This window comes from Rhinatrema bivittatum, chromosome 19 (assembly GCF_901001135.1).
Source record: "Rhinatrema bivittatum chromosome 19, aRhiBiv1.1, whole genome shotgun sequence".
Lineage (NCBI taxonomy): Eukaryota > Metazoa > Chordata > Amphibia > Gymnophiona > Rhinatrematidae > Rhinatrema > Rhinatrema bivittatum.
The window spans coordinates 19,833,371-19,845,799 of record NC_042633.1 but is presented as its reverse complement, the minus strand read 5'-3'; the positions used below and the strand labels follow the sequence as shown (position 1 = coordinate 19,845,799).

General features: G+C 51.5%; 1 protein-coding gene across 2 annotated transcripts in view; it reads left to right on the top strand.

The window, feature by feature from the left end:
* The window catches only part of LOC115080850 (coiled-coil domain-containing protein 106-like), a 65,307-nt gene that overhangs the window by 8,119 nt on the left and 44,759 nt on the right, over positions 1–12,429 (top strand). The window contains exon 2 of one of the 2 annotated variants that reach the window (XM_029585295.1): positions 329–4,020. The exons of the other annotated variant lie outside the window; for it this stretch is intronic. Within the exon in view, the coding sequence (XP_029441155.1) occupies positions 364–2,898 (2,535 nt within the window). The 5' untranslated portion in view covers positions 329–363 and the 3' untranslated portion in view covers positions 2,899–4,020. Of the gene's footprint in view, positions 1–328; positions 4,021–12,429 lie in introns of those variants that run through there. 2 annotated transcript variants of the gene reach the window in all.

Sequence of the window (12,429 nt, the reverse complement as noted above, 5' to 3'; positions counted from 1 at the left end):
CACCTTCAGAGAGTTCTGCACCCCCCCCCCCCTTCCATATGCACATTTTACCATGTCTGTCCATCCTGCCTCCCCTCCAGGTCTGGCTTGGAGAGCCCGATGGTGATCAGCACAGCAGCATTCCCTGTTCCTCCAAACGTTCCCTTACGATTAGTCACGAAGGGTGCAGGAGGCTGGACGTTCACAATCTTGGCAAGGTCACGTCCACCCTAGGGACATGAAAGAAGGCTAAATTACTAGGGCGGGGGAGAAGGTGGTTAGGCAGAGTCTGAAGAGCCGGTGCTAGACTAACGGATGCCCTGTGCTGTCTTCTCTTGTTCCTGTGCAGGAGAACTCGGGTGGCAGGCGGACGCCGGGCCGGAAATGGAAGCCAACGTCCCGGGCGAGGAAGGCATCCACTTTCAGAGCTACCCTTTTGACTTCCTGGAGTTCCTCAACCACCAGCGCTTCGAGCCGTTGGACCTGTACGGCCACCAGGAGCACGCCAAGGCCGTGGCCTCGCTGCCCTGCCCGCCTTCCCAGTACGATTACAGCCTCCAGCCCAACCACTTGGCCTTTGCCGGCACTTCCAAGCCCAAGGACTTCAAAGCTCAGGGCCCGGCGGCAGTGTCGTCTGCGTCCTCCGCGGCCGCCGCGACCGGGGTCACCTCGCTGGTGAAGAAAACGGAGCCCCCTCAGTACACGGCTCCCCCGCCGCCGCTCCCCACCGCCCAGCCCCTCTTTGACGCCACTGGGGTCTTCAATCCCCCGCAGTGGGGCATCGTGGACCTGTCGGGGCACCAGCACCTCTTTAGCAGCCTGAAGCGGGCCCAGCCCGTGCCGATCGCCGTGCCCGTGCAGCCGGCGGAGGCGCCCCCGCCTCCCCCGCCTCCCCCCCCGCCCCCCGCCGAGGGACCCAAGGAGGACAAAGCTTACCTGCGGCAGCTCAAGAACTTCCTGGGCCAGCGCTACCCGTGCAGCGTGTGCCACAAGAGTTTCCAGCAGTCCTCTCGCCTGATGCAGCACATGCTGGTGCACAGCCGGGAGCGGCCCTACGAGTGCACGGCCTGCGGGCGCACCTACAACCACGTGTCGAGCCTCATCCGCCACCGGCGCTGCCACAAGGACGAGCCGCCGGCAGCAGCAGCCGCCGCCGGGGAGGGGGAGGCCCTGGCAGCCCCGCCGCAGCCACCGCCCTGCCTCCCAGAGGGGCCCTTCACCTGCGGCCTGTGCTGGAAGGTGTTCAAGAAGCAGTGCCACCTTCAGCAGCACCAGATCATCCACACCGGGGAGAAGCCGTACAGCTGCTTGGTGTGCGCCAAGAGCTTCAACCGGCGGGAGAGCCTGAAGCGTCACGTGAGAACCCACACTGGAGAGCAGCCGCCGCCGCCGCCATCACTGCCGCTGCCTGCTCATCAGCCAGAGCCCGGGCCCAGCACCGGAGGGGAGCCGCCCGTCTATCCCACCCCGCAGATCCCGGCCGGCGGGCCAGCTGCGACCTGCAAGGAGCCCCCGGCGAGGAACGAGGCGGGGAGCCCGGCGGTGTCCGGCGCCGGCAAGAGCTTCTGCTGCGGGGTGTGCGGCCGGGGCTTTGGCCGGCGGGAGACGCTGAAGCGGCACGGCCGCATCCACACCGGGGAGAAGCCTCACCAGTGCGCCGTCTGCGGCAAGCGCTTCCGCGAGTCCTTCCACCTGGCCAAGCACCACGTGGTGCACACCCGGGAGCGGCCCTACCGCTGCGAGCTCTGCGGCAAGGTCTTCGGCTACCCGCAGAGCCTGACCCGCCATCGCCAGATCCACCGGCCCCCCCAGCCTCTCTCGGTCCCAGGAGCTCCCCCGCCGCTGCCTGGCTATGGCTGCACCGACTGCGGCCAGCGCTTCCCGGACACCTTCCAGCTGATGGGCCACAAGGAGCTGCACATGCCCGAGAAGCCCTACGCCTGCGATGCCTGCCCCAAGACCTTCGGCTTCATTGAGAACCTCATGTGGCACAAGCTGGTGCACCAGGCAGCTCCAGAGCGTCTCTTCCCGCAGCCAGAGAATGGGCTCCCCGGGGACGTGGCGGCGGCAGCGGCCACGGAGGAGCCCCCCCTGGTGCCCAGCGGCGAGCGCTTTTCCTGTGCCACCTGCGGCCAGAGCTTCAAGCACTTCCTGGCCCTGGTCACCCACAAGTATGTGCACCTGGTGCGGCGCACCCTGGCCTGCCCGGTGTGCGGCCAGAGCTTTGCTGGCGCCTACGACCTGCTGCTGCACCGGCGCACGCACCTGCAGAAGCGCAGCTTCGCCTGCTCGGTGTGCGGGAAGCGCTTCTGGGAGGCGGCCCTGCTGATGCGCCACCAGCGCTGCCACACCGAGGAGCGGCCCTACCGCTGTGCCGTCTGCGGCCGGGGCTTCCTGCGCTCCTGGTACCTGCGGCAGCACCGGGTGGTGCACACCGGCGAGCGGGCGTACAAGTGTGCCCTGTGCGCCAAGCGCTTTGCCCAGTCCTCGAGCCTGGCCGAACACCAGCGGCTGCACACCGTGCCCCGGCCCCAGTGCTGTCAAACCTGTGGCAAGACCTTCCGCTACCGCTCCAACCTGCTGGAGCACCAGCGGGTGCACCTGGGAGAGAAGGTGTACCGTTGTGAACTCTGCTCCAAAAGCTTCTTCTACCTGTCCTCCATCCTCCGGCACCAGCGCTCCCACTCTGCCCGCCGTGACTTGCGCTGCTCCAGCTGCCTCAAGCTGTTCAAGGACCCGGGCTACTTCAGCAAGCACGTGCAGGCCCACCAGGGCGGGCGGCCCTTCAAGTGCGGGGCCTGCGGCGAGGGCTTCCCGAATACCTACGGCCTGAAAAAACACCGGCGGGCCCACAGGATGGAGAGGCTGGCGGCGGCTGCTGCTGCTGCTGCCGCCAGCACCGGGCAGGAGAGCTCCTGAGCTGCTCCGGGCAGAGAAGCAGAATCTGGCCTGTGGGAGACTGTCTCATCTCCTCCAGCATCCCTGGTGTCGGGGACTGATGGGTTCCAGGGCTAGGACGGCCACCGATGAAGGATGATGGGACGTGACTGTGCTTGAAAGAAGTCACCATATACCTACATACCCACCCCCCCTATAGGCTACCCCTTGGAATTATAATGAATTTGCACCAGGGCTGTAGTGACTCTCTTTGTTTTTAATACATTTCCTCAACATGGACTCGATGAATTGTTTTGAACATTTTTAATGGGAGAGGGGGGGGGGGGGGGGGAGGGCACGGGAAGGAGGGCAGATCCAGCATGAGCTCCCGCAGGCCCGTAGGTTTCTAAAGGACTCAGCGCATTGCAGTGGGACTTCGGCGTGAAGGCTGCCACCCGCCCGTCTCCGCACCGCTACGGTCAGAAGAAGCCTCTTTGCAACCAAAGATATGCAGGGCCGGTGCCAGGACTGGGGAAGGGGGGGGGGGGGGGCGGCATGCAGTTAGATGTTGAACAACAGATCAAGTGTTGGCGTGCCCCTCACCCCCACTTCCAGTGAGGTCCCGAGCATGCCTGGGGCAGGGGAATGTTGGCTCTGGCGGGTGGTACATTTGGCAGCGGTGGGAATGGGATGAGGGGGGGGGGGCCGACGTGCCAGGGACAGCCCACTCCCCTCTGACCATGTTCGGTTTCTCTTATTTTTCTATATATTTTGTTTGTTTAAAGCCTGGAGCCCCATACGTCCTTGTCGTCCCCACCCCCCATCCCTGGTCACTCTGAGCTCATGGACTTAGTAAGGGCCTGTCTATGCGTTAATCATCGCCAGTAACAAGATAGTATTAGAAACCTCTCCCCCCACCTGTATATGTCCGGGCTATGATGAGAACAAGGGCCTTGGCACCATCAGGCAGCAGTCATGGATTTCTGGACAGCCGAACTGTGCATGCAGCCCCCTCAGGGGTGGAAAGACTGGGGCCCACGTGTGATGCCTGATGTGTATGGCAGTGTCTGAGGGGAGAAGGAACAGTTTTGTTGCCTAGTATTATGTTATATTTATTATATTTTTAAGATATATGTATTAAATACATAAAAATCACATGACTGATCACGGAGTCACTGGAGGTCTGCATGCGAACCCTGCCTTGATTTGTCCTGTGCTGGGCCGAGCGGACATTGTTGTCCAATGCAAAAAAATTCTCGTGCAGGCCCTTCTCTGTGTGTCCCCCGTTCCTCCCTTCCCGCCCCTCCCTATCGGCCAGGTCCCCTCTTTCTCCTCAGCACACCTCTCCCCTTCACTGGCCTACTCAGAAGCTTCTCTGCCTACCTCACCTTGAGAAGTCACAAAAGCTTTGAAGATGTTGTCCTGATTTTGAAAAATAGAGTTTTCTGACAATAAGCAGGCTTATTTAGCCATGCTGTCCTGGGTGACGTCATCCGGCATCATGGGGCAGAGCTGTCTTTCCTAGATCGCAGAGCTTTCCACTTGTGCGGCTTCACCGCTAGTCTTGTGCGAGTCTCCTCAGTTCTTTTTCTTCTGCACTTCACAATGGATGCACGGACGACTCCTCTTTTCTCAAAAAAAAAAACAAAAAACATAAACAACCAAAACCAAACAGCACTTTTAAGTGCTACGATACAGAAAATACTGGGGTTTAAGCATTGCCACTGTGGGAAGATAATGTCAGTGACCGATAGACACAATTATTATTATTTGTGTCTCAGTCCTGACCACGACCAGGCGGCCTGTTGAGATTGTGAGAGAATGCCCCCAGAGCGCAACAGCAGAGGGCGGCCAAGATCTTGAGACTTCAGGAGGCATCGGGATCCTATGCCCCTTCAGCCCCAAGGATGGTAGAGCCGCTCATTCATCATCAGGGCCTAAGTCCCATCGCCCAGAGCAGGCGCAACGTGCCTCGCCAGCAGTAGCAAGAACGCCAGAGACCCTAAACACAGCTGCAGCCTGTTAAAAAGGCAAAGCCGCCTCAAAAAGCCCTGAGACCCCAGGCGTCGCATTCAACGCAAACGACGCATCCAGGAGCGTCGAGAAGCCAGACAGCATCGGGTGGTCTGATGCACAAAGCAGCGATCAATCTGACACATGTAAAGACATCGACATAACTGGCTTGTTGAAAAATCCAACAAGCCAATGCAAAATATTATGTTGCACTGGCCGGCTCATAGGGAAGCATCCACTTCGACTCAGCTGACACAGAATAAATTTCGAAGCATACTGCTCAGTGGGAAAGACCTTCAGTTGGGGATTCTCCTCGTGAGCACCTACTAAACCTAGAGGCTTTATCGAAATATATCCTCAAAATGAACAAACCGGTGCAAACTAGAAAACATGTCTCACCACCTAGATCTTTTCTTGAGCTATTGGATAAGGGAACAAGATGTTGTATCACCAAATCCACATCTCATCCTCTCCTTCCCCTACTTTTGACCGTCGCAGGACCTCTCTTTTACTGATTTCAAACGTTACTCTAATTCACCTCTACAAGAACTCCTGAAGGGTAAGTGGAAACCTCCAATGGGGGAACCCCCACCTTCCAACCACAAACAGAAAGATGCAATCCCTACTTCGGGACGTAGAGATTCCTGGTCCTACTAGTCTCAGGTTTCATCCCTGAAGCTGCAGCTTCCAACAAGTGATCCTCAAGCATCTAACTATAGACTTTCAGCGAATAAGACAATGTCTCAGATCTCTTCCATCCTGAAGAAGTTCTTTGCCGGCATGCCTTCACAGCATCCTCATTCTACTGAAATATCGGAGGTAGAACATTCACCTCCATTGAGGCAACAGTCTCCTTCTTATAAAGGGGCCAGCCCACATCCTCGTTTTTCCCCCCAAGCAGGACGTACAGCTGGTGGATTCACCTCCAACTTCACCACCAAGAAGTGCTACAGGAATCCCCTCAACCCACTTGTGGAACCTCCGGAGCTCCCTTCACCTCCGAAGTATCTCACACTTTCCAAATTTTTGGAAAAGGTGGGCGCACTACTGAAGGTTGAAACCCGTAAACCCCCTGATCCGAGGGCAGAAACCATAGGCACCTTAATCTTAGAAGTCCCATTGGAACTGGTAGCTCTCCCATTACATTCCCTTCTTGATTCAGTCATGGATAAGTTGTAGGAGGCCCCAAATAATACAGTAACAACCTCCAAGAAACTGGACCTGAAGTTCAGAATGCGAAAATTTCCCATTATAATATGGTACAGATTCCGCACACCTCAGTAGTAGTCAAATCTGCTACGAAGAAAGCGAAAAAGACAAGACTGCACTCAAACACCCCCCGGGCAAAGGTAACTTTTGATAGACGAGTTTGGATGAAAACGTTTTCAAGGTGCTATGCTTAATGCATTGGTGCATTTAATAGCACCAATTTTATATCACCCAATATCTTTACAAGTGCCTACAAAATCTAAAACCTTTCGTCTCATCTGGCCATGAAGATCAAGGAACACTGCAACCTTTCTTAGATCTGCAGGAAGGCTTGTGCCATCTTTAAAGAAGTGTATGAAACATTTGATACTTCAGCTCAGATCTCAGCGTCTTTGATTGTAGCAAGAAGAATAGCTTGGCTATGCGCCAGCGCCATCAGGGAATGACGTACATGATAAATTGGCCAATCTGCCTTGTAAAGGGGATAACCTTTTTGGTGAGAAACTAAGAGAAACAGTTTCGCAAATAAAAGAGCAAAAGATGGTAGTGCAATCAATAACATCTCACACGAATGCTCCGTACACAGCCAAAGAAATAATATCCCCAGTACAAGAGATTTTTACCAGCAAAGGCAGTTTAGGCAGTACCATCCTTATAGACTGCTGCAATACCAACAGCCAAGACCTCAGAGACAGAACCCGCAACAGAGAAACCGGCAAAGAGGCCAAAAGCCCCAGCCACAACAAAAGACACAACCTCAAAAACAACAGATTTTTTTTGAGTCAGAATCGGCCACAACAGCTGTTACAGATTGGGGGCAGGATATGTTCTTTTCCCCCCAAGCCTGGTCCAACATCACAACCGATCAGTGGGTTCTCAACATTGTGTCTCAGGGGTACAAGCTGGAATTTTCTCAATTCCCTTCAACACCTCACCTAGTAGCATCAATGAAAGAATTATCCCAAATTCACCTACTACATCAGGAAGTGCAGACTCTGCTTTGGCAAGGGGCAGTCCGTGCCCTCCTGCTGCCTCTCATCAACAGGGGATACTACTCACATTACTTCCTCATCCCCAAAAAATCTGGAGGTCTCCGATCCATACTAGACCTCCGGTCTCTCAACAAATCAATCAAGAGACAGAAGTTCAAAATGATGTCTCTGAAATCAATCCTATCTTTTCTCCAACCCAACAATTGGATGTGTTCTCTGGACCTAAAGGACGCATACACTCATCCCCATTCACATTTCGTATTGGAGTCACCTCTGTTTCTGGGTTGCAAATCAACATTACCAATACAAGGTGCTCCCGTTTGCACTCTCCTCTGCCCCGAGAGTCTTCACAAAATGTCTAGCAGTAGTTGTGGCCCATTTACGAAGAAATTGAATTAAGATTTTCCCATATCTCGACGATTGGCTCATAGTGTCTCCAGATCCGCAGTGTCTTCATCAACATTTACTCCAGACAATCCAAAATCTGTAAGGTCTGGGGTTTATCATAAATTCCGAAAAATCTCACCTTGATTCTTGTTAAGTTCTTTAATTTATAGGAGCAAAGATTCACATGCCATTGTGCAGGGTGTTTCTTCCTCAGGACAGGGCAAAGACACTACATGTCCTTTGCACAACGTTTCTTCGTCAGACTTACAAATGTTCGCCATGTTCTGGTATTATTGGGACATATGGCAGCAGCAATTCATGTAGTTCCTCGCACTCGTCTACACATGCAACGATCACAGTGGGACTTGAAGTCGCAGTGGAATAAGCACAAACCCATGTCAAAGAGGATTCGAATCACATCCTCTATGAAAAAGGGACCATATCCTGGTGGCTAAGGCCCTCAATACCCACAATCTGAGCACCTGTCAGATACCCCAATCAATTCTAAAAACAGACACCGCCAAGAAGGGCTGGGGAGCCCATCTCCACCTAAAAACACAAGGAGTTTTGGACTGGGAAAAAAGTAAATCCCCAATAAATCTTTTGGAGTTAAGGGCAATAAGAAGTGCAGTCATCACCTTTGCCCCAACCGTTTGAGGGTAGTCTGTATTGATCCATACGGACAATCATGTAGCCATGTTCTATATAAACAAGGAAGGAGCATCCGGTTCCAGGACATTGTGCAAGGAAGCAGTCTGGATTTGGGAATGGGCAGAAAAGAACACATTCTTTCAAGCATCCTGTCTTCCGGGACTAGCAAACATGGAAGCGGACAGACTCAGCAGCATCTTCCAACCGCACGAGTGGCCCCTAGACCAGATAGTGGCGGAGGACCTTTTTGCCCGCTGGGGAACACCATGCATAGATCTGTTTGCATCGGAACACAATGCAAAACTGATTAATTTCTGCTCGATTCTGCCCAACGACTATCCACGACGCATTTCTGATCCCTTGGTCAAGAGGACTCATGTATGCATATCCTCCGATTCCACTAATTTCTCAAACAATACAGAAGTGTATCTCAGATGAAGCAAACATGATTCTCATTGCTCCAGCATGGCCATGGCAACCGTGGTATGCCTATCTGTTACAACTCTCCACACAGACCCCGATAATGCTGGGCGACTGGTCTCGCACACTAACGCAGGAGAATGGAACCCTCGTTCATCTGATGCATTTGTCCCTGCAACTAATGGCATGGAAGTTGAGTGGGAAGTTCTTAAACATCTCCAACTTCTGCCTCCATGTCACGGATATCCTAACAGTGTCTAGAAAGCCACCTACAAAAAGGAACTATGCTTTTAAATGGAAAAGGTACTCTTAACTAGGGCAGCCAGCGGGCTCTAGAACTCTTTACTAGCTCTACGGTGACTTACTACAGTACTTATTCACTTTCTACATCAGGCCTTTCAGTCATAGTAGCTTATCACACTTCAAAGCAGAGCACCTCCATTTCATCACGTCCTCTGTTTAAAGGGTTTATTATGCGTCCACCCACCAGTAAAGAAACCTCCTGTACTGTGGGATGTAAATATTGTCTTGGAAAAGCTAATGGAAGCTCCATTTGAAGCGATGGAATCTGCTTCCTTGAAATCTCTCACTTGGAAAGTACTTTTCCTAGTCGCCATCACCTCCACTAGGAGAATAAGTGAACTTCAAGTAGTAGTGAACTATGCCCCATACTTGCAGTTTTACCATGATAAAGTCTTACCTGCGTACTCACCCGACCTTTCTCCAAAAGGTAGTGTCAGCATTCCGCTTAAACCAAGCAATCTCATTACCCATTTCCTTCCCAAAGCCTCATACGAATAAAAGGGAAAAACTCCTTCACGCATTAGACTGCAAAAGGACTCTCGCCTGTTACGTGACAAAGACTCGAGCAATTAGGCAAACTTCCCAGCTTTTCATCTCGCTTAATCCAAATAACCTGGGAAAAGCAGTAAGGTCACTCTCCAACTGGATAACCCAATATATTCAGTTTTGCTACACTGCGCACGCTACTGTGCTAACGGATGTAGTTACAGAGCACCAGGTACGAGCGACCGCAGCCTCGTTAGTGCACCTACATAATGTTCTAGTTCAGGACATTTGAAAAGCAGCAACCTGGTCAATCCATTCTTACCTTCACATCTCACTACTGTCTAGATCAACCATCAGCGGCAGACAGTGCCTTGGGATCAGCAGTAGTGCATCACTTCCAAAGAACTTAGCTCTCCACCAGACACTCAGGTTGCTAATACGGTTTTTGACAGAGACTGCTCAAGGCAACCCTCAGCTTGGGAATCCCAGGACAGCATGGCTAATTCATCCTGCTTATCGACCGAAAAAAAAGCAAGTTTGCTTACCGCCAACGGTGTTTTCCGTAGATAGCAGGATGATTTAGCCATGCTACCCCTCCCTGGACAGCCAGTTCTAGTGTTTTTTCTACACTATGTTGATCAGCCTTACCAAGAACTGAAGACTCGCAGGAGATGCGAGGGAAGAGCCGCACAAGTGGAAAGCTCTGCGCCGGATGACTAAATCATTCTATCTACAGAAAACACCGTTTGCGGTAAGCAAACTTGCTTTTATCTGAGTGACTATGAATTATTACAAAGGGGGCGGGGGCTGCTCGGAAGGGGTTCCAACATCGATCACTATTACCTGAGACCATGCCAAGAAGATGCCCTCTTGGCCCATTAGAAATAACCAGATTTCCCGTCCCTGCTCCCCAGCGTGGATGGGGCAGCTCCTCATCTTATGTGCCAATGAACCTAGCATATGTACACGTACTCCTATCGTAAACCATTTTCACAATAAAGACATGGTTCCTCTTTTTCAATCAAAGAGCCGTATCCGCTCCTGACGCTGCTGTTTTTACCTGTGCTTGTAACTCAGGCAGGCCTGCACCCCACAGAGGGCCGCCTGGAGGCTGGTTTGCTTTTTTTTTTTCCTATAGGCAAAGACTTGGGCCCTTGGTATGATACAAGCTGGATGTTTTGGTGCAGGGCCTCCACATTTAACCATCGCCTTAACCGGGGCATTCACATCAAGATTGTTGGCTGCATGGCTATAAACGAATCACTGCATTTGCCCATGGACCTGCTGCGCAGAACTGTACCACACGGGGCACCAGTGGTTGCCTCCTTGCCCAGGTCTGCCTGGCATTACCAGGCTGATCCAGTCCTTTGCTGTTGGCACCCTTCTGGCTGTAGGGTGGCAACTTACAAATCATCCACAAAAACAATCACTGAACAGGTTTGAATACAAAATGTCCATGCTAGGAACAAATGTAAATTCAATGGAGACCAGAGTTTTGCCATAGACTGCATTCAGTTTTTGTGTGACTTAAGCCTGATTCATGGCATAGGAGTGTAATCATTTGGTCTCATTGATTTGCAGCAGCCATGAGAATATTTTTTGATTTTGGAAATAAAAGTATTTTTTTTTGTAAGGCAGGAGGCTTAGATATTCTAGGAATGGAGTAGCAGCCTAGTGCTTAGAGCAGTAGACTATGAACCAGGGAGGCCAGCATTCAAATCTCACTGCTGCTCCGTATGACCTTGGGCAAGTCACTTCACCCAGCATTACCTCAGCTACGCTTGTGAGCCCTCTGGGGGACAGGGAAATAACCTAAAAGTACCTGAATGTAATCTGCTTTGAAGTGGCTGAAAGGTGGAATATAAATCAAATAATAAAATCCCTAAATGGTGCAGTTGATCTTAGTGAAAGTGTCCAGGAGGAATTTGATACTTGCCCATTACAGGAGGGTGAATCTCTACAGACATCTCTGATTCAGGAGGGTCCAAGCAGGGCAGATCTTCCTCTTGTTTGTAAATGTGAATCGGTTATTTACTCTTTCGGATAATAGAAGGACTAGGGGGCACTCCATGAAGTTAGCAAGTAGCACGATTACAACTAATCGGAGAAAGGAAAATTGGTTCTTACCTGCTAATTTTCATTCCTGTAGTACCATGGATCAATCCAGACCCTGGGTTATGTCACCAATCCAGCAGAGGGAGGCAGAGAAAACATTCTAATGACTCTGACGTATACCCTGGAGCACCACCTGCAGTCAATCAGTATTGACCAGTATCAAAGCAGAAATTTAAACTACTAACATTAACTAGCTATCTAAACAGGAGAACGAATTTCCAACTCACAAATCCTAAATGGAAGCAGAATCCCCCCAAAAAATCTTGGGAATAAACAAGAAAATATTAAGAAAAATAGACAGCATGAAAAGGCGGTTTAAACACCCAAACAGTGAACGAGCGGACTCTCCGAAAAGATAAATATAATACACAGACAAAGGGTGGGCGTCTGGACTGATCCATGGTACTACAGGAACGAAAATTAGCAGGTAAGAACCAATTTTCCTTTCCCTGTACGTACCTGGATCAGTCCAGACCCTGGGAGGTACCAGAGCTGATTCAATTAGGGTGGGACCCAGAGAGTCCTGCTCAGAGAACACTCTCTCTGAAGGCTGCCGAACTTGGAGCGTGAACATCCAAGTGGTAATGACGAGCAAAAGTATGCAATGACGAGCAAAAGTATGCAATGACTTCCAAGTCGCTGCTTTACAAATCTCCTGAGGAGAAACTGACAGACATTCTGCCCAAGAGGTAGCCTGTGACCTAGTAGAATGAACTCTCAACCCTTCAGGAAGGTCACGACGAGCTAGAAGATAAGCTGAACGAATTGTCTCTCTTAACCAACGAGCAATCGTAGCCTTCGAGGGCTACTCCAACTTTGCGAGGGCCACGCCACAAAACAAACAAATGATCAGACAATCGAAAATTGTTTGTAACTTCAAGATAACGCAATAGAGCTCGTTGTACATCCAATTTTTTAAGATCCCTAGAGGAAGGATCCAAACGATCTAAACACGGAAAAGCCGGAAGCTCTATGGACTGATTTAAATGGAAAGAAG